General features: G+C 49.7%; 1 protein-coding gene across 1 annotated transcript; it reads right to left on the bottom strand.

The window, feature by feature from the left end:
* Positions 1 to 797: 797 nt before the first annotated feature.
* On the bottom strand, positions 798 to 21604 carry Pla2g4d (phospholipase A2 group IVD). Its single transcript, XM_032902314.1, has 20 exons — positions 21533 to 21604; positions 17078 to 17150; positions 16773 to 16909; positions 15133 to 15264; positions 14455 to 14495; positions 14047 to 14089; positions 12796 to 12859; positions 12398 to 12534; positions 11069 to 11179; positions 10919 to 10956; positions 10612 to 10747; positions 10235 to 10371; positions 8575 to 8797; positions 4858 to 4975; positions 4435 to 4572; positions 4127 to 4228; positions 3806 to 4000; positions 3368 to 3534; positions 2596 to 2782; positions 798 to 1062 (listed from the first exon to the last, which is right to left on the bottom strand). The coding sequence occupies exons 1-20, from the start codon at positions 21602 to 21604 to the stop codon at positions 836 to 838; spliced, it is 2478 nt and encodes an 825-aa protein (XP_032758205.1). The 3' UTR covers positions 798 to 835.
* Positions 21605 to 21773: the final 169 nt, after the last annotated feature.

Consider the following 21773-nt stretch of genomic DNA (forward strand, 5'->3'; position numbering starts at 1 on the left):
CTCATGACCACCTATAAGGGGATGTGATGCCCTCTTCTGGCATGCCGGTGTACATGCAGATATTACATGTAGTGCAACTCGTATATTAATTAAATAAAAACAAAACATAAAAATAAAGACAGACCCACATGAGTTTTCCCAAGAGACACAAAAGTTACATGACAGCATTCAATACCTTTTTATGATATAAACAACAACAAAACCACTCAACAAACTAGGGCCCGAACTGAACGGTTTCAACCTGACAAAACCCAAAACCACTTAAGACTGAAGAGCAAAACGGTAGGACGCCTTGATGTTTTCCTTCCACACCAGGGATAAACCAGGATGGCTGCTCTTGCCAGGTCAGTTGAACCCAATGTCAGGGGTTCTAGTCAGGGCAATTCAGTCAGAAAAAGAAATAAAACACATTTGAATCAGGGAGGAAGAAGTAAGACCATCTCTTTTGTGGAGGCAAGATCCATAACTGAATACCCTGAAGAGTCCACCAAAAAATATTTAAGCCAGTAAGTTGAAGATTGCAGGATTCAAGTTCAAACTACAAAAACTGTTTAACAAACTCCATCGGCAATGAAAGCCTGCTGTGGTCAGGTGTCTTTGCACTGGTCACGGGAGGTTTTCGACTCCTCTCAGACCAGCCAGAAACCCAGGGAGAGAATGGAGAGTGGGGTACAGCTCTTCCGGGCGGCAAGACTGGCTGCAATGGAAGCCCAAGACTTGGAGAACTGGGAGCTCCAGCCAGAGGCCGCTGTGCCTAGCTGCAGGCTGGGTTAAGCCCTTGGAAGTTGGAGGGTCATATTGTGGTCTTCAGAGCCTCAGAGACCCCTGAGAAGCCTCATGTCTTCACTCCCAAAGGCCTGGTCTCTGAAGCCCTCCGTTTCAGAACTGTCTTCAGGGCCTGCAGGATAGTGCCCTGGTTGTTCCGAATGTTGTACTCAGAGAGCCAAAGCAACCCGTCAAAATCTTCGTTCTTGTAGGTCATGTTGTACAGGAAGTAGGGGGAGGCGACCCCTGTGAGATCCACCTGCCCAGCCTTGAGCTCATCAGGGCTGCGTCGGACACCTGCCAAGGGTGAGAGCGGGATCAGGGGCAGGACCTGGAGGCTATCTTCCATAGGTTCCTCAGCCAGGCCCTGAGGAAGCTGAGCCCCGTGGAAAGGGTCCTTGCTTTTCCCTTCAGCCAGAAATATAAATGTGGTGGGTAAGCCATAATCTTAAGGTAAGAGGAGTTGGTCACCCCTACACTCCAACAACACATCCCACAGTCTAGACAGCTCATGGGACTGCTCCATGGCTTCTTGGAGAACTAGAAACTGAGAATGAGGACCACTAAGATTAACGAATGGATTCTTAAAGTTCCTGGTGGGAACAAAGAGAGGATTTTCTTTAGAATTCCAAGGCCTGGGCCCACCATGTTAAGAGCATACTGAAAGCTGACTGGGTAACTAATGCCTGGCATTTGGCTACTTAGAAGGCTGAGGCAGGATTGTAAATCCAAGGGCTGGTCTACAGATTGAGATCATGGACAGCCTGGGCATTAAAGCATGTGCTGGGGATGTAGCTATTGAGCTCTCGCTAGTATGTGGGAGAACTTAGATTTAATACCCAGTACAAGAAAGAAGGAAGGAAAGAAAGAAAGAAAGAAAGAAAGAAAGAAAGAAAGAAAAAAAGAAAGGAAGGAAGGAAGGAAGGAAAGAAGGGAGGGAGGGAAGAAGGGGAGGGAAAGGGAGGGCAGGGGAGGGAAAGGGAGGAAGGGAGAAGGAAGAAATTAAGAAGTGGGACCTGGGAAGATGGCTGAGTTGTAAAAGCTCTGGCTGCTCTTCTTGAGGACCTGGGTTTGACTCCCAGCACCCACATGGTAGCTTACAACCATCTTTAACTTCAGTTGCAAGGGGTCTGATGCCCCTCTCTGGCCTCTTTGGGTCCCAGGGCTTGCAAGTGGTTGGTGAACAGACATACATGCAGACAAGACACCAATATTTCAAAAAGAAAAAGAAAGGAAAAGAAAGGAAGAATAAGTAGAGCCCAAATCCATGTGTGATAGTACACACTAGTAATCCCAGCACTCAGGAAGCTGAGGCAGGAGGATTGCTATGAAGTTGAGGCCACATAGTACCACGTTGACTGGGGCTGACCAGAAAGAACTCACACCAAAACAACCAAAAGAGAGTAAGTCTGGAAGAGTCAGAATTATGATATCCACTAGAAAACTAGAGGTAGTGCGTAAACACAGGCCTTAGATTCTCCCACCCTAAGTAGACAAAATCCTGCCAAGCTGGTGGAAAGGAGTGTGGAAAGGAGGAATGTGAGGGAAAGGAGGAATGTGAGAATGGGGAGGATGGGAATGTGAGGAAGGCTGAGATTTGGAGGGCAATCGAGGAAAGGCCCAGTCCCTTCCCTGAGAAGGGATCCCGGGCCACACAGGGCACAAAGCAAAGGGGTCACTACAGAGTCCGGAGACAGGAGGGCGTCACTAAGGTGTAAGCACCAGAAACCAAGGACAGGGAGGCGTGGCCAAAGAGCCCAAAGACCAACCCAAAGCCTTTCCTGGAGCTGGTTCCGCCCACCATGGAACAGGAAGGGAATGAGGCTTCACCAGGGGCTGAGTGGTCCCGGAAGGAGTCATTGACCAGGGGGAAGTGCAGCACAGCTGGGGCTTCCGGGCAGGTGGGGTCTGAGAAAAGGTAACATTCCTGGGGCTGGCTGTGGTCTTCAGGGCTGGGCTCCACACGGGGGAAGGGCAGGCCCTGAGCGCTGCAGTATTTCTCAGATTGCTGCAGTCCCTAGGGAAGCAGAGGGCGCCCAGAGGGAGCTGTGTCATCTCAGATTCACTGTAAGGTCGGTTCTAACTCCCACTTGCTCCCTTCCCACTTGCTCCCTCAGCGTCAAGACAAAAGCCTGGCCTTGCTCTGGCCCAAACTAAGCTGCACAGGCCTCCAAGGGAGTATGGATCCCAGTAGTTAGAAGTTATAGGTGGGAATGAAGACCCAGCGGCCTTGTCCCGCCCCGTACTCTTATTACACCATCAGTTGAATCCTGGCCCTGAAGAACTTCAGCAGGGGATAAACATGTTCGTGCTGGCGTTACTGCCACCCAGACTTCCGGGGGAAGTTGGGAGTTGGCTGTGGAGGTGCTTGGGATCTCGTGCCAGCTCTGTCCAGCTGTTGTATCCCAGAAGTTCTCATTCGCCTGTCTTGGGATCTCAGAGCTCAAGCACCTCGCTGCTCTTCCCAGTGGAGGACCCAGAAATACCCAGTGGGTTACAGCTCCCTCCCTTAGTCACAGGAAGTGTGAGGCAGAGGCCCCGTTGCCCATCCGTGGAGATAAGCCTGGCTGGGCACAGTGGTTCCCACAGAGTGACTAGGCACCTTAAAGGGAAAGGACTGATTGTAGTTGAAGGAGAGTATGAGGTCCACTTGGCGACCTGAGCGGAACAGGGAGGGACAGCTGCTGTTCATGAAGCAGCCAGCATCAATTAGGCAGAGCTGAGGGTCCTGTGGGGTCAGCTGATTCGGGGTGTCATCTAGGTTGCAATCTGACAGAAAAGGCAACACTGGTGAGAAGCAGCCACCTTCCCATGGGTAACCCCCACACTCCTCTGATCCCATTCCCCTCCATGTCTCCGTCTCATGTCTGGTGTCACTCTCTGAATCCAGCCCTTCCCCTACGCCCATGATGGGATTTCCAGACCACACCCCAGAAGTAACATATATATGATCTCCCCCCAAAACCACCTCCAGCTATCAGCCACAGCTCAACCCAGTCAGGATCCTGGATGTGAGGGAACACATGTCCATGGTCCTTACCTGCCCAGGTGGAGAAGTCTCTCTGGTTACAGTAGTCCCGGTGCAGCTGGAGACCATGGAGGAAGTTGGCACTACGCTGGTTGAATGGCCTGCCAGTCAGAAAGCCCTTGAATGCCTGGGCCAGAGCTGTTCCGGGCTGCAGCCACGGGGCCTCCACGCCAGAGGAGGCTCCTGCTGAGGATGAGGGCTCCTTCTCTGCATCGAGAGTGACAGACATTGCTTGTATGAGGAGCCCAACATGCCTGCTCATGCCCTCTTCCGCCAGCCTCCAAAGGGGAATGGTCTCAGCCCAGGCTCCCCACTTCGACCCCCCTCTTCTACCTGAGTTCTGGACATCCACAGGGAAATCGTTCGAGTCTCTCCCAGAGGTGATGTCATACCAGATATCCATCAAGTTCACAGAAAAAAGGTTGCTCCAGATACCTGAAGGCCAGATCCCCAAGAGGGGCAGCCCTTAGGTCCCTGCACCACGTCTTTCCCACACAGGCACCAAATGATCCCCACTCTTGGGTACCAATGGAAAATGGGCAGTTTCAGCAATGCTCTCCCCCACTGCCCATCTGTCCTTCACGCTGTGGCTCTGCCCAGACCTGAGCTATAGGAGTCCTGCCCAGGAGGATGGGGCTTACCTTCCAGAAAGCAAATCTGGGACTCAGGAAGCCTCTTCATCAGCCGTCCCATGAAGAACTCGGAGCCAAAGAGCTCAGAAGGGACGAAGCCTCCATATTTCAGGAACCCAACTTCATAAGGAGAGAACTCCACCCACTCTAATGGGATGGAAAAGAGAGACGGGAATGGGGGAGACGGCAGGGACTCACAGGTCTCTTGAAGGCCAATGACACTGTCCCTGCCTGAGAGGCTTTTGTCTCCCCCCATCTGCTACCAACCCTGCAGATATGAGGAAAGCAGACTCCCAGGTGACCTTTCACTCAGCCCTGTCCACACACACAGACAACCCCACAGCCAAGGATACAGTACTCCCTGGTTGTCTCCCAGACTCGGGGTATGGAGGAGTTGGACTTTGTTAGAGGATGGGGTGGGTAGGACTTTACCCTTAAAGTGGAGGGTCTCCAGATGGTTCTCTTTGACATTTAGGCTCAAGTAGAGAGGCAAAGGGTTCTGACCCCGCTCCAGTGCAGCTCTCTGTCCTGACAGCTTCTGATCTGTCACCTGGGGTTGGAAGCATGAGGACATGAGTGTCTTGGAAACAGTAACTCCAACAGGTCCAGGGCAAGGTAAGGTAGGAATGTAAGAGCAGAGACAGGAGGCTGCAGCTCTGCTGAGGGTTATGAGTGAGTGTGTGTGGCCAGCTCTGAGCAGCTCCTTATGTAGTCTACCATATCTCCTCCCATTCTGTCTTCACAGATACCACACAGAGAGACACATACACATACATAAATATACACATAGAGGCACATACACACAGAGTCACAGAGACACAGACACCCACATACACACAAAGACAGACACACACCCATATCACACATAACACACGGACACACACAGAAAGAGATACATGCACAGACACACACACAGACATATGCACAGACACAAAGAAAGACACATGCACAGACACACATACACACATACATGCACATATTCACACAAAGATAGACACACATATACCACACATAGACACACACAGACACACACATATACTCATTTCACACATATACACACATATACATACAGAAATACAGACTCGTGCACAGACACACACAGACTGTCACACACACACACACACACACACACACACACACACACACACACACACCCCTTTCCAGGAAGCACACAGCAATCTTTCTCCCCACATCCTGCCAAGGGATGTGCTGTCCTTTTCAGGTTCATTTTTAATGCAGTTCAAGTTTTAGCTTCTTCCAAATGCTTTCCTGACATCCTTGCTCCACCCAACAAAATATCAATTAAAAAATGTTGAGGGCTGAGGATGTAATTCAGTTGATTAAACAGCTCACCCAGGGGTTGGGGATTTGGCTCAGTGGTAGAGCGCTTGCCTAGGCGCAAGGTCCTGGGTTCGGGGTCCCCAGCCCCGGAAAAAAAAAAAAAAAAAAAAAAAAAAAAAAAAAAAGATTTAAAAAAAAAAAAAAAACAGCTCACCCAGCATTCACAAGACCCTGAGTTTGAGCCTTCACACTGCATAAAACAGGCATGGTGGCACATGTCTGGGATCCAAGCAGAGGGATAGCAGCGGGAGTAAGGCCAGCCTCAGCTACATAGCAGGTTGGATGCCAGCCTGGGCTACATGAGACTCTGTCTCAAAAAAATTACTATAAATCATATACATAAGCTCATGCTGATGCCATTATAAGAGGATCAAACGATAATTAAATAATAGGGTTTTTATAACCGGGATCAAGCTGTTATTTTAACACCCCATAAAATATACTATCGTAAGCTTTTCCCTCTATGTTAATTAGCTGTTGCCACCAGACAGAAGAGTCAGTTAGTAAAAAGCGCAGCACATTCTGAACTGAATGGGAACTTAAACAGTAGATCAAGGGAAACAAAGGACACAGTAATACAATAAAAACATTTCAAGTAATCACATTGGTTTGACACATTGAATGCTGTTTCAATTAGAATCCCAATGTTAATACTGAAACATGACTGATTCCTTAATGAAGCATAGAAGGCCAAGAACTGCCGGAATAATTTGAAAGAAGAGTCAAAGTAGATGCTCATTGGTCAGCAGAATTAGTTCTATGAAACTAAGCCTTCCAAACACAGCAGGGCCAGTGCTCATAAGAACTCACAGATACCGGAGACGTGCACAGGGGCTGCCTAGACTGCACCAGATGGGGCCCTGTGCTGAATGGGCACCCTCTCATCACAGCCTCTTGCAAACAAAAACTTAGTTTTCTCCAACCGGGTCTCACTGGACATACAATCGGTTCTTAAGGGCAAGTCCTACACCCAGCGATAGATGGCAAACAAAACAAACAAACAAACAAACAAACAAACAAGCAAACAACCAACCTAACTCAATGGCATCCTTAGAGGTTCATGTCTCGCCTTTGCCAGGGCGTCTTTCTTAACCTGACAGGCCATTCCTGCATTTATTACAGCTCCTGGGTCTGTGGTTTATGGAATGCCCATGTCTGTGGACATGTGGGCCTCCGTGCCTGTTTTCCTTGGGCTCTTTTCCTTCTGTTTGTTCTATTCAGAATGGTCTGCTTTTCCTTTATCTACTTGTATGATCATTCTTTAGCTGCCTGTATGTTTTGTAATGGGAGAGAAGAAGGGCATGGATCTGATGGAAGGGGAGGATGTAGGAACTGAGGGAAGGAAAATCAGAAGAACATCTATTTTCAATAAAATAAAAGTAAAAAAAATGAAATGACTATTTTGCCGAAAGTGATCTACAACAGATCCAACACAGTCCCCCTTTAAATTCCAACGACGTTCTTCAACGAACTCAAGAGTGGGTCCTAAAATTCACATGGAAGTAACAGGGAAAAATACCCTCAACTAGCCAGAGCAACAGCGGTCAGAAGAGCACACCGGGGACATGTAATACCCAATCCCAATTATGCTATAGAGCCATAGTGACAAAGCAAAGCCAGCGTGACACAGGCACAGAAACAGACATGAGGAACAGAAGACCCAGACATACATACATACAGCCGCGGTCTCCTGATTCTTGACAAAAATACATTGGAGAAAAGACACCCTTGTCAACAACAGTGCTGGGGAACCTGCATTCACACGTAGAAGATTCCATATCCACGTGTAGAAGAATTCCATATTCACACGGAGAAGTATGAAACCAGTTCCCTATGTCTCACTCTGAATCCAAAATGGACCAAAAACCTTAGCTCTGAAACTGATACAGGAAAACTCCAACGTCCCAGGAAACAATAGAGGTTCTAATTAGTTAGAGTCTAATAAATTAGCTTCTGTGTGGCCAAGGAACAGCCGTCAGAGTGAGGACAGTCTACAGAGCTGGGGTAAAATGTCTTCATTAACGCCTCACCTGACAGGGGATTAACATCTGCAATACATGAAGAGCTCAAAAGCCTAAATACTGCAAACCCTAGACTCCAACCACATTCTCAGAAGAAGCGCAGCTGTCCAGCAAATGTGTGATTCAGCATCCTTAGGCATATAGGAAATGCAAATCAAAGCTGCATCGAGACACCATCTTACCCAAGGCTCTCTTGGTGCTTAGCATCAATGGATGCTGACAAGGATTTGAGGGAAAGGGACAACACACTGCTGCTGGGGGTGCAAATTAGAGCAGTCACTATGGAAGTAAGTACTGAGGTTAAAACAAACAAAACAAAACCCTACCTGGACCACTTCTGGGCATCTGCCCAAAGCACTCTAAGTCAGCACACCACTGCAACCCCATATGTATTGCTACAGTGTTTACGATAGCCAAGCTATGGAATCAGCCAAGGCTTCCATCATCAGATGAATGGGTACAGGAAATACAAGATATACACAGTGGTGTTTGCTACAGCCGTGGAGTATAAAATGCAAGCAACTATAATTGAAGAGCTTACTCAGAAAGAAAGCATTCTGGTGTTGGACAGATACTAACGCTCCCAGTCTTTCTTTCTTTGTCTGTGACAGAGTCCCCTGTGTACCAGGCTTGTCTACATCTGCTGTGCAGTCTCTGCTGGCCTTGAACCCCTTTCCCCCCGATTCCCCATGTGCTGAGACTCGATGCAGCCTCTCAGAGCCTCTTCCGCCCTCAGTAGATGCACTTGACGACACCGCCATGCCACCCTGTTGAGAAGGCAGCATACCTGCCCATGCAGCTTGGACTCCAGTACCAGGCCCCACAGGTCTGCTATGGTGACAGCGTAGCCCTGCTCTTCCCGAAGCTTCAGAGTCTGACGGTAGCTTGCCAAGTGTTCAGGGAGGAATTCCTTCAGCAGGCTTTTAGCCGCATGCTCCCTGGCATGACTGATGGGTCCCTCGAGGTCCTTCTGTGACCACTCTGGGTCCCGGTACAGGTGGGCCATTGTCCTGGGGGAACAATGGGATGAGAGCTGAAGCCCAATCTCACCCTGTGTCTAATCCCTTAAGGAGGGATGGTTGAGGTCCTCAATGCCAAGATAGTCCATTAGGAGACGGATCCTGAGACTTCCTTCTAGTCCTGGTCTGGGTCTGGTCTGGGCATGGGTATTTCACATGGGTATGAAATAGGCCTTATATAGGTTTTATATAGGTGTCGTGGTTTAAGTTTTATTCACTGGGCTGAGGCTCAACCTACAGTCTTTTACATGCCCGCAGGTGCTTCAGTGATGAAGCACTTCCAACCCATATATAATTTAGAGTTTCTCAGTAGCTACATTAGAAAAACTGTAAAACAAGTGCTTTTATAACTCATGTTGTTGAATTCAGTAACAGCAACAGCCAACTGGGCCTATAAAGGAAACTTTCTTATCTTCTCTCCTCTGAGGAAGCACCCACTCTGTCTCATAGACCCCTTCTCCTCAGAGCTGCCCCCATGTTGCCGTCTGCCTGCCCACAGCATTAAGAACTCTTATAAGGTCTCACCCCAAAAGAACGGTCCCCCTCAGTGCTCCCCTTGAACTCCAAACCTGAAAATGTGCAGCTGTGTATGGCTGCTGGCTATTCTATTGGACAGCACCGGTCCCCACTCCTACCTTTGTCCTGAAGCTATTTAAGACTGCACTTGTCAATAGCTATCCCTCAAACCTCTACTCCCACTTTAATCCTTAATGCAATGAGATTCGGACAAATGAATCTGTAATAGTGAAATGGTCTGGTTCCTGCCCAGGAGAGGGCGTTATTATCTTTTATAAAGAACATTCTTTTCTTCCTCTTCTTTTTATTTTTTTGCCCCCTTTACTGTTTAGATGAGATCTCACTCAGAACTCATTGCAAATCCTCCTACCTCAGTCTTTAAGCTCCTAAGATTCTAGGCACGGCCACCATACCCAGCTGCCTATGAGAGAATCTCTTGACCTCATTTTCCTCACCCGTGATATTAGCAAGAAGGAAATCTTCCCTTAGAAAGTGGTATAAGCATCAACTGTGGGGCCAGCTGGAGGGCCTGATGTGTGTCACCTGTAGGCCACTGTCTCCCATCAACCTATGAGTGTGTCTCTTATCACATATGTTTTTGGAGATAGACTAACTGAGACGCATAGGATTGTCGCCAAAGCCCATAAATGGGGTTGCCAAAAGCAAATCCAGCCCTTTCTGGGCCCTCCCTTTTCCAGCTCCTTAGTACCGAGGAGAAGTCCTCTGACTTCACTGTGCTCTGAAAAGAATCTCGGCTAAGTCCGGTTCTTCCTTTTGAGGAAGCTTCTTGGCCCCTATAAGATCTTACTGCTCTCTCCACATGGGATCTCCATAGACAGGGCCCTTGGTACTCGCTCTTCCCCTACTCTGGGCTCTGATCATCTCTGCTCTTCCAGTCCCTAGGACCCTTACCATGTAGCGCCAGAGATGCCACTGAAGTAGGTCACACAGTCCAGGAGCCCTAACTTCTGAAGTGCCAATAGATGGCCGTAGAGTGAGATCATAGCCCGCATACCTCCTCCCTCGGCGTTGATGCCCACAACAGGGACCTGGACCACATGGAGATGCAGACAAGATGGGGATGAGCTGCCCTCTCCCTCCCTCCAGCCTGTTCTCTGCCTCCAGACAAGGGGCCATGCAGCCAGGGCTGACTGAAGGTCAGCCCTCAGCTCAGAACAGAATCACCAAAGAGAACGAGAACCCCACCTCCCCAACGGTCTGTCCCATTCTTTGGAGATTAGAGGCCAGCCCAGAATTTCTACACCCACAGCCCTGCTGTACCCCCAAACCTCATCTTCTTTCAAGTCTTCATCCAGTTGCAGAGCCTGCTTCAGGGCAGCAGCGACCAGCTTTTTCCTCCTGCCTAGGAAGGCCTGCTCCTCGGGACAGAGGCCATAGCTCAGCCGCACAGACAGCTCCTTAGGGCTGGAACGGTGGAGGGTCCAAGAGTTAGGAGAAAACTGCATGGCTCACTTCTTGGGTGACCATAGAGCTTCTGAAAACACCCCCTGATCCACCCCCAACACACCCTATGCATAGCATCCCCCCCCACCCCATACCCCTTTTCTTTGTTCCCACAGAGTCGATGCCTCTTACCAACTGTCTGTCTTAAGTTGCAGCTTCCTTTCTGGAGCCTGAAATTAAAGCAAGAGACTCTGAAATATCCCAGACCCTGAAGGAGACATGGGTATGCCTGTGAGTACCTCCATTCCTGTTTGCACTTCCCCTCCAGCTGAGGTCACTTACCTTTGTAGCAGGAATGTCTACGGTCACCTCCATCCCTGCAGCCAACAACGTCAGGGGTACATTGAAAGGTGTCGCTGAGGTATCTGAGTTCCAGCCACTGTTTCTGGAGCTCTGAAAGGAAACAACCATCCATCCATCCACCCACCCACCCACCCATCCATCCATCCATCCACCCACCCACCCACCCACCCACCCATCCATCCATCCATCTGCCCACCCATCCATCCATCCATCTACCTATCAATCCATCTATACCCATCTATCGACCCATCAATCCACCCACTCATCCACCCACCTACCCATCCATCTATCCACCCATTCATCCACTCTCCACCCACCCATCCATCCACCCCCCCATCCATCCATCCATCCACCCATCCACCATCCATCCACCCACTCATCCATCCATCCATCCATATACCCACTCATCCATCCATCAATGCATCCATGCATCCATCCATCCATCCATCTATCCATCTACCCATCCACCCATCCACCCACCCATCCATCCATCTATTCATTCATTCAACAAACTCTGAGTGCCTGGACTGCAAGCTGGACAGCCTGTCCCTGATAACAGTAAACTAACTATGACAATTACAAATGGTGATGGCTGAGACTCCTTGCCTCTGCAAGATACTGTTCTCACTAAATCATGTGTCGGTTTCTGAAGAAATGAGTCATGGCTGAAAGTGAGGCACATACCTCTAGTCCCAGCACTTGGGAGGCAGAGGCAGGTGGATATCTGGGTTTGAGGCCAGCCTGATCTACATAGCCAGTTCCAAAGCAGTCATGCTACCAGTGAGACCCTGCCTAAAAATACTTTTCCAAGAAAGGAAATGGGTAATGAACTGATGCCAGTAATGTGGTGTTGGTGCATCATAGTGTGATAGGGTAGAGTGCTGGGAATGAAGGGAGGCATGAGATTAGGGGCGTCATGGAGATCATCTCTGGAGAGATACTGTTTGAGCTAAGATGGGGAGGAGGAGAAGCAGGAGGCAGAAGAGGACGAGGACTAGATTGGAGGCAGCCAGACGACCTGGAAAGCGATTGGCATGTTTGAAAAGGTAGAAAGGCTGACCGGAGCATCAAGGAACAGAAATGAGAGAGCAGAGGGGAGGAGGCCAGGCTCATGGGCTGCCTTTGTAGACATCGACAGGTTTTATTCAACCAACACTAAGTCTTCTGATGGAGGGGCCATCAGAGCACCAAACAATTGACACTGTTATCGTCCCCAGGCCCTGCTGACGCTCCATGAGCACAAGGGGCCTGGCCTTGGCAGGGAAAAGGGCATGCAGCTAGCTGAGGGTGATGGGAACAGAGACTCACCCTCAGGTACCCGTTCAGCTCTGTGTCTTGGCTCCTCATGTAGTGGAAGCTGAGGGTAAAAGCTGTGTCTGGTAAAAATGTCTGTGTGTCCTCATACGACCCCTTCAGCATAAGCTCCAGCTCTAGTTTGTCCTGACCTAGGGAGGAGATGGACCAGATGAGAATGAAGGAAAAACGGAGCCTTGAACTCCATCTTGGACCTGGGGTACTAGAACAGTGACTGAAGAAGAGGAGGTGAAGGCTGGACCACAGTAAGCAGGATTCTAAAGAGAACCTTCCCACCCTGCTTGTATGCCATAGCCCCACGGGACTCCCACCCATGGCAGAGGTGTTCCCTTCTTGTGCAGGTTTCCCAGAAGCCTACGCTCATCATGGTCCAGGCAGAGTCCAGTTCTCACCTGCTGCCATGGTGGTGCTTCCAGCTCTGTCCAGGGAGACATCCAGGTGTGACAGTTCTCGGGCCTGGGGCAGACGACATCATAGGCAAAGAAATCCACACGGTAAGCTGAGGTTACCTCTACCCCAACTGAGTCTCAAACCACCACACACACAACAAGAAGAGGGATTCCGAGTGGGACTACACAGAAAACCCTTCACCCATCTCTGACCTGCTGCGAACCACTAAGCCTACCGTTATCTTATGCTGAGCATCCAAGACAGTCTATCCCCACCCACCCCTGTTCTCTTAGCTTTACTCAATTCTGGAAGCTCTAAAAGCCCTTGGCTCTCAGATCTCTCTCTGTTATGTCTCCAGTCTTCATCTCACAGATTCTCAAGTGTGCGGGACTCTCAGGCCCACGGGCTGGCAGGGAAACATTCAGACCATAGCGACCAGAACATCTCTTGATTATCCTCAGCTCCACTGACTTGCCTTCAGCTCTGCCGGGGAAGCTCGGTGACTGAGGCTACTTCAGCCAGCCCTTCCAACAGAACTGCTGGATCTAAGTGCCCACTGCTCATCCCCACAACTTCTGGAGGTGCTAATTCACCGTTTTATCCTTGACATGAGGTTTCAACATGTCGTAGCCCTGGCAGAACTGAAACTCATTGTGTGGACCAGGCTGGTCTCTTGCCTCTGCCTCTCAGGTGCTGGGATTACAGACAGGTACAATGGTGCCAGGCTGCCCTATGAATTCCTTTTAAAGGTAAACCAATCATCCGACCAACGCATTGCAAGCCCTGGGAGTGAGTACCCCTGAGGTGTGCTCCACGTTTTATTCACTTGATGCCAGTTAATGAACCCCACATCCAATAGGCAGCTTTCCGTGCAGCGCTCGCCACCTTGTGGCCATTACTGCCCACTGCAGTTTCATGAGATTCAGGGAGGCACTAAGAGACAAACTTGCAAATTCTACAAGAAACTCCTTCCAAACCTCACTGACCTCAATATTAATAAACGACGCTGGGCCTGGTATGCAGGACTTCCCTGTGATCATTACACATTAGACATCGTCGAAAAGCACCTAAGTTCTCTCAACAGTTCCCCCAGCCATTCAGTCAGAAGCCAGGACGCTCTCAGCGGAGCCAACTCCCTGTGACCTCAGTTCTAGACCCCTCTAAGCCCCACAGCTTCAGAATCCTGACCCCAATTCAGCCCCACCCCCACCCGCGCCCCGCCAATCTCCCCTGAGTGACAGGAAGGTCGTTACCACAAGAACATTGTTGGTGATGAGGTTTTCTGGAGGGTCGCACCTGAGGAAATCAAAACATCCATTCTGAACTTAGGAAATCAAAAGTGTTTGCATGGACATCCCCCACCTGCCACCCTCACCTCCACCCCCACCGTTCATTTTCCTATCCACGGGGACTCTCCCTGGGCGATGCAGGGTTAGGAGAGATGCCGCTGTGTCTGGCAAGGTGAAATGAGAGCACAGGACAGGGAAAATACCACCCACCCTCCTCTTTCCCCCCAAGAAGAGCCCCAGACCTCCCAGGCAGATGGAGAGCTGAAGGAAGGCCGCTCAGCTGAACAGACCAACAAGGACTCTGGGTCAGGGACAGTTTTCGGAGTGGAGCTTGTGTCCCCAGCCATGGCCCAGCTCTTCATTCTTACTCACGTTCTTTCCACCAGGAACTCCACGTCTAACTCTTCTGGTCCCTGTAATCAAAGAGGGTAGGCAAGTCACCAGCATTTACAGTTGGCACGATCTCTTAAAAGCATTATCCCGCCGTCTCTAGCAGTCTCTGAGGAAGATGAGCTATTGAGACTACAAAATAGCTCAATACAAAATACCTCCGATACAAAATAGAGGAGATTTAGGGGAAGGTAAACTGGCTCAGATTATACATCGTCCTCCCTTCTGGTTCCTCAAACCCTGATGGAGCTGAAGGCAAAAAACAAGGAGCTCCTCTAAAGGTGATCTGAGGATATCCAGCTCCTATTTCTTCTCCCTGTTGAGGAGGCTCCTGGGCCCCATAATTCTACCCTCCCCTTCCCAAGCCTGCAGCAGGAAGCAGAACCAGACCTCAGTGGGGCAGGCCTGGAGTCCCTTGAGCATGAGTGATGAGTCCACACTGCCCCCTCGTGGTTGCACTGAGCAGTGTTTTGAGGGCTATCCTTGAGGTGACTAATGCTCTGACATGGGGTAATGCTATCTATCTGCAATAGCAGCTACACCAGTCCCTTTCCTGCTAAATGAAAACCAGCTCTTGTCCTGTGGGTGACTATAGCCAGCAGCATCCTGGCAGCTAGGAAAAGTTGAGCAATTTCCTTTTCCTGGAGCCTTCTTACCCACCTGAGGATTCAGGCTGAAGGTTTTCTGGACCAGTTGTCCAGGGAGGATTTCTGAGACATCATAAGAAATCTTGAAACAGATGTCATCTTTCGTAATTAAGTCTTCGTCATAGACAGTCAGTTCTAGAATATTCTAGGGACCAGGAACATAACATAGTATCCTTTCATTGCAACATTAGCTCACATACACAGTAAAACAAGTATAAGGAAATACAGTAAAGTCACTAGTTTCCCCTCCTGTGTTATTAAAAGTAATTGATTTAGTATATCTGCGTAAGAGTGTTAGACCCACTGGAACAGGAGTTGTAGACAGTTGTGAGCTGGCATGTAGGTGCTGGGGTTTGAACCCTGGTCTTCTGGAAGAGCACCCAGGGTTCTTAACCTGGTATAGTTCCTCAGGTAGAGGGTGGGGCTTCATGATTCTGTCCCCCATGCAGACACAAGTTTTGTGTGACCAAGAATCAAGGAAGACCAGGGTTTCAGGCCTGTAACCCTAGCCCTGGGGAGGTTGCTATAAGAGGGCCATGCATTTGAGGCTGGTCTCAATCACACAGTGGTTGTCTGTCTCAACCATGTATGTATGTATGAATGTATATATGTATATATGTATGTATGTATATATGTATGTATGTTTGTGTGTATGTATGTTATGTATGTTATGTATGTATGTATGTATGTATGTATGTATGTATGTATCTTGAAGAATTTTCTTCCTAAGCAGGGCATGGCATTTCATGCCTGCAATCTAGCAGTCAAGAAGCAGAGACAGGAGGATTGCTCTAAGTTCAAGGTCAAGCCTGGCTACCTAGTGAGAGCTAAGCCATCTAAACCTATGTAAAAAGCACATATCTCAAAAACAACAATGCTCCCCCACCACTACCCCCAAGAAAAACCAAGCTGGGTATGGTTACACATCCCAAATCCAACCAATCTGGAGGCAGAGTCAGGTAGATCTCTGTGACCAGTTTGGTCTAGTCCTGGTCTATAGTGAGGTCTAGGCCAGCCAGGACTACACAGCAAGACCCTGTCTGGACCCATATTTTAAAATGTCTCCTGGTGCAGGCAAGATGGTTCAGGGTTTGAAGGCACCTGCTGCCAAGCGGGGCAAACAGATCCATTCTCCAGGATCCATGTGGTGGAAGGAGAGAACGAACTCCCCAGAGTTGCCCTCTGACCTCCACATGTATGCTGCGGCACATGCAGGCACGCACACAAACATACATAGAATAAATAAACGAATGTAGTTTAAACTTGGAAAAAGTTTTCAACTGCTCCGCTCGGCCCTAGCTCACCCAAAAGGTGAGTGCCACCTGGCTATGTGCTACTTCTCTATGCAGTTTCCCCTTTAGCCCCACAGCAGCCCCATTAACAAGGAAAGCTTTCCATCCACAGATCAGAGATGGGCTTGGGAGAAGCAGCAGCCAAATGTCAGTCCCACAGCCAGAGAGTGGCAGGGCCACGTTCTTTCCTTCATACATCCCCATGCTCACAGCACATAGAGTCTGGAGCACAGACACCCTCCTCCCCTGAGTTCTGTGAGTACTGGAGCCATCCTACTTGATCCCAAGGTCCTCATGTGGAGGGAAGGAGGATGGATTATTCTACAGTGAGTGGCTAGTGCTACCCCCATGTGACGTTTACCTTGACCTGACTCTGGATGAGGAAACTGAAGGTCTCGTTCCACACAGGATCACTGGAGTTGGTGACTGTTTGCGTCTTGAATTTCCTTCCAGAAGCTGTTGGCAGCCGCAGAGTCACATATGGATCGGCCTTGCTCACTGACAAAGTCAATGGAACCAGGTGTCAGAAGAGAGTGAATTCCGTTTCCAGGTATTTGGTCCATTTTCCTATGACAACCCCAGTATCCCCTGAGAACAGCTAAGCACCACCCCAAAGAGCACTTGGTCCTTTCCCTTGGGATCCAGTCCCCTCCCACAGTCACTCACACAGGTCAGCCCTGGGCAGACTCCGAGCCTCCAGGATTTTCACAGTGAGCTGGCAGAAGACAGAGGCCTCCTCCTGCAAAAAGACCCCAAGCCCTCAGTTCTCAGCAGACTCTCAGACCTGGAGATGCTGCCCTGCCTAGGTCCCTGTCCACACGCATCCATCAGTCTGGTACATGGTGATGCTGCCAGGATGCCAGGCCTTTGGGGGAACACCTCTAGAGACCAAAGAGCCTTGGGGTTATGAGTCTGGCCTTTGGCAGCCACGGAATGGCAGATCAGCTGGGTTAGGGACAGAATCTCAAGTACAGCAGGCAACACAAGGAGAAAACACGTCACTGGCCAGGTGGAGATGGTCACATCTAGACCTTCCAGAGAGGGCTGTCCTTGTTGACACAGTCCGTTCCTCACCCCTTTGTGCTTTCCCGTGTCCCCTTGGCTGAGCCAAGGGAACCTAGTGGTCCATGGTATCTGCAAGTTCTAAAATGTATGTCATGCATGCCTATCCTGAGCCAAACAATGACCATCTTGGGGTGTTCAGCTTTGTCCACTTGCAAAAGTATTCCAGATGGGTTTATTTATAGCCCCTCATGGAAGGAGGGTCATGAGACCCTCACTGAGTATCCCGAGGCTCTCTTCTCTCTGCTGTATGCAACCCTGCTTTAATGCCATGTGGCCTCAGGGAGGGGCTAGAGTATATATAGGCAGAGGAGAGACTAGGGAAGGACAGTCCATCTGTGTGGCTACGAGAGAGCCATCATCCATGCTGGATTAAAGATTTTCTGATGTTTTATGGGGAGGAGTGCCCACACTCCTGTTAGATAAGCCTTCACCTATGCTCTGATTGTGCCTCAGAGAGTTTACGGGGAGCTTAAGAGGAAGGGTGGATGATATGTCTTCCCCTGGGAAGGAATTTTATCATTAGTGATTGTGGTTCAGTTACTGGTAGTACATTGCCCATGAATTAGGCAACTCCAGGAAGATCAGTGCCAGCTTGATGAATGGTGGGGGTGAAAGGTCACCGTGTATGCAGATGCTCATGAGGTACGTGAGGCCTCAGATGAGCCCAAGAGAAAGCAAGCAGGGAGTGGATAGCAGGAGAGCAAGCTCCCAGCTGGCTGAGACTTGGCAGAGCGGGGCACTAGGGGAGTAATGGATATCACCACAGCTGAAATCTCTAGCACTCCTGGGACCCAGGGGATCCAGTGATTGCCCCCAGGGGGACCCCTACCCTTGCTTCTATTTGGGTTTGGTTGCCCGGTTTTTTTTTTTAGGTAACCTACACAGACAAGCCATGATCTGAGGTTACGCACATGGGCCTGGCAGGATCCTGATTCCAAAGAAGGTCATTGGCTTCATATCTTCTTGACAAAGCACACGCCAAGAGGACAACATCTGTGTGGTTCTAGCAGGAAGAGTCCACACAGGGAGGACCCTTAGAATGGGTGAGTAGGAAGGGCATTACATGCATAGGCAGTTCCAGCTCCCAGTTAGGAGGGGGTCATAGACTGCAGAACCCCCAAGGGGCACCACTCACATGGAGGCACCGACATAATAACCCTGGAGACACATGACCCAGTAGCCCTGAGGAGAATTCACTGAATTGCCTCAAGATAAGAAAAACCACAGACTGGGGCTTCTGTCACTCAGGCTCTGCCACCAAGTTAGACCGGCACTGACAATGAATAAGAAAGAGCTCGCGGGTCACCCATCTCCTCCCACCCCTTCCGCATCCAGAGCTGCATGGTGAACAGTGGGCACCGTGAGCAGGGACACAGAGGTGTTGTGGAGCTTTAGATGTCTTTCTGTTTTGTGCCTCTACCACAGCTCTGTAACCTGAGTGATCAGAAGGTCCTCGAACCCTGGGGCTGGCCTGCGTTTGGTACAGGTCCTTCCTACTAGAGTCTGAGTCTGAGGGAACCCAATGTATTTCTCTCCATAGAGAGCTGTAAGGGATAGCACGCCAAAGCAGAATGGCTCAGGAGGTGGCCTGGGTCAGCATCTGCCCTTCCGCGGCTCTACACTGAATTATTCTGTCATTTTAGTTACACACACACAGAGACACACACACACACAGACACACAGACACACACACACACAGACACAGACACACAGACACACACAGACACATACACACACACACACACAGAGAGAGAGAGAGAGAGAGAGAGAGAGAGAGAGAGAGAGAGAGAGAGAGAGAGGTCAATTCTAGCAACCCCAGCCAGGCTTTACACTTTGGTCCTGCCTGCTACTTGCTATAGGACCCTGGGCCAGTCACTAAATTCCATTTTCTTATCTGGAATGAAATAACAGTAGTATTGCTCTCACAGAGTGTTCTCAGGGATCAGGGTGGGGCTAAAATATAGAATTCTTCAGAAAAATATAAGCATTTTCCCCCTGGAACTTCAAAAACCAAACAGATTTTTCTGGGGATGTAGATTAATGATAGACACATGCCTAGCTTACCCATAGTTTCACTGGTGACCCTCACAACCTCGACAGCAGTACTTAAATTTCTTCCATTTTTATAATGTGGGAACTGAGACTCAGAAAGATTAACATGCCCAGGGTCAAGACTTAGAAAATGACAGAGAGGCAGATGTCAAGGGCAGATCTCAACAACCCTATACCAATCGATCTTGCTTCCTCATAAAAACACCACATATCCCCACGGCCCTTGAGATGCTTACATACTAGAATCTCTTCATTTGCTTTTGACCAATAAGATTACTGAGCCACCACGTTAGTGGCCTGACGTTTCCTAGGGCATGAGGCACCAATTTCACTGGCCAAAGATGTTCCCATATGAAATGGTGTCTCCATCATAGACTGACCCCAGATGCTTCTGGCCATGTTATCTGTAGATTCTGGGACTATCTCCCATCGGGAGTCTCAGCTTCCTTCTCTCTCTCTCTCTCTCTCTCTCTCTCTCTCTCTCTCTCTCTCTCTCTCTCTCTCTCTCCCACCTATATAGGGATGGTATGCCCTCCATGAGCACCCTACCTATAGAGAGGTCCAGGGCCCACATTTTACCAGGAAGGTTTGAGAGAGGTTCAGTGTTGGTCCCTACCCATGACAGGTGTGGCCCAAGGAAGATGGGAGCCCTCCAGAGTGGGGTACACAATATCATGATCATGATCCCCAGTCTTTGGCAATCTGAGAGGATGCATCCCTCCACCCTTCCCCCCCATAATAGGACCCCAGGGGAAACTTGGGAGGGCAAGGTGGATCCCTGCCTTCTGTGAGTCAGGCTGAGCTGTAAAGTCTACACAGAAGCTCCCATAGAACCAGTCTGATACCCAACCAGCTCTGCCACCAGGAAAAGTTCCAGTCCCCAGTCAGCAGCAAAGAAGTCCAAGAAGCAGCTGCTAGAGCTCACCTGTTTCAGGAGCCACTTTATGAGTTATGAGGGCAGGACTATTATTAGTCAATCATATCAGTCAAAAGCTCCCAATCCTAGAAACTCCAGCTGGGAGCAAAGTGCTTCCCAGATACGGGGCAAGACAGGCTCCCATTTGGTTACTCCTAGGCCTCCTCCCTCCTCAGGAAATCAGCTAGAACTTAAGGTATTTCATGAACCATTATGGGATTTGGAGCTCCTGAGAGGATGGAACAATAGAGCCAGGACTGACCACTCCCTCTGCTACCCTGTCACAAGATATTGTCACTGATGGCTGAACTGGGTAGGTCCTCTCAAACTCAGACTAGGACGACAAATCTTGCCTTCCAGTGGAAGCACCCCTCTCTGCCTACCCTGGGGTCCAGCCTGCGGTGCCCACGTCCTTTCCAGGATGAGTATTCTGTATCTGCTTGCTTTACCTAGCTTAGGCTGGGTCTCAGAACCCCAGTGAGAAACCCATCAAGGTCTGCAAATGGAACAAAAGGTGCTTCCTGGAGAGCCACCTTGGAAACTTAGTGCCCCTCGAGGACACTTACTGGGGCACCAGGAGGCAGACAGGGGAGCTCTTCCTGTTGGCCTTGGTCTCTAGTACAGGTTGAGAACTCTGGGCTGAGCAGAGAACAGTTTGTGGGACCCTTGGCCTGGGTGCAGCCTCAGAAAAAAAATGGCATGATGATGGAGACATTGATAGCCACAGGGTTCCAGCTGATTCCAGGAAGTCCACTGGCCTACGGTGGTAGGTAGTGGGCTATATGGGCCTGGTAGGGCTCTTCAGGGAAGAAAAGCCATTGTTCTCTGGTGTGAGGAAGAGGGAGCATCGCTGAGGATGCTCCCACCTGCATATCATGGTGGTGAGCAGAAGCCCTGATGACCAGACTCATGAACCTAGGTCCCTACTTCTATGGGTGCTGCTTACCACTGCCCACTCCATACTCCCAAACACCAACCCCCCTTTCCTCAGTCACAGAGACCAATCCCACTCTCCTTTCATCCACAGCAGGCTTATTGGCCCCAAGCTCTCCCCGACTCCTGGCCACAGGCCTGGCAGACACTGTTACCTGGTGAGGATAGACAGGTAGTCTCTCAGGTGACAGGCTCTCCATGACAACTCTTCTATCTCCACTCCACATCCAACTCCTGCCAAGAAGCCAGTTCCCTGGCTGGATGCAGAGTCCAGTTGTGACTCTGCCCATCCTGGAGGAATTGTGGTTCTATAAACAGGTAACTCCACCCCCAGGTCACTGTCACACAGCATTCTAATCTTCCGCAGAAGGCTGGCTTAACTAGCAGCTCCAGAAA

The sequence above is a fragment of the Rattus rattus genome, chromosome 5, assembly GCF_011064425.1.
Source record: "Rattus rattus isolate New Zealand chromosome 5, Rrattus_CSIRO_v1, whole genome shotgun sequence".
Taxonomy (NCBI): domain Eukaryota; kingdom Metazoa; phylum Chordata; class Mammalia; order Rodentia; family Muridae; genus Rattus; species Rattus rattus.

Excerpts from the sequence above, each read along its gene's own strand:
- Pla2g4d (XM_032902314.1), bottom strand. The coding sequence starts at position 21,604 with ATGTGGAGTGGAGATAGAAGAGTTGTCATGGAGAGCCTGTCACCTGAG. Across the intron at positions 10,748-10,918 it reads CAACTTAAGACAGACAGTTG|CCCTAAGGAGCTGTCTGTGC; the intron begins GTAAGAGGCATC and ends CCACCGTTCCAG. Across the intron at positions 3,535-3,805 it reads AGACTTCTCCACCTGGGCAG|ATTGCAACCTAGATGACACC; the intron begins GTAAGGACCATG and ends CTTTTCTGTCAG.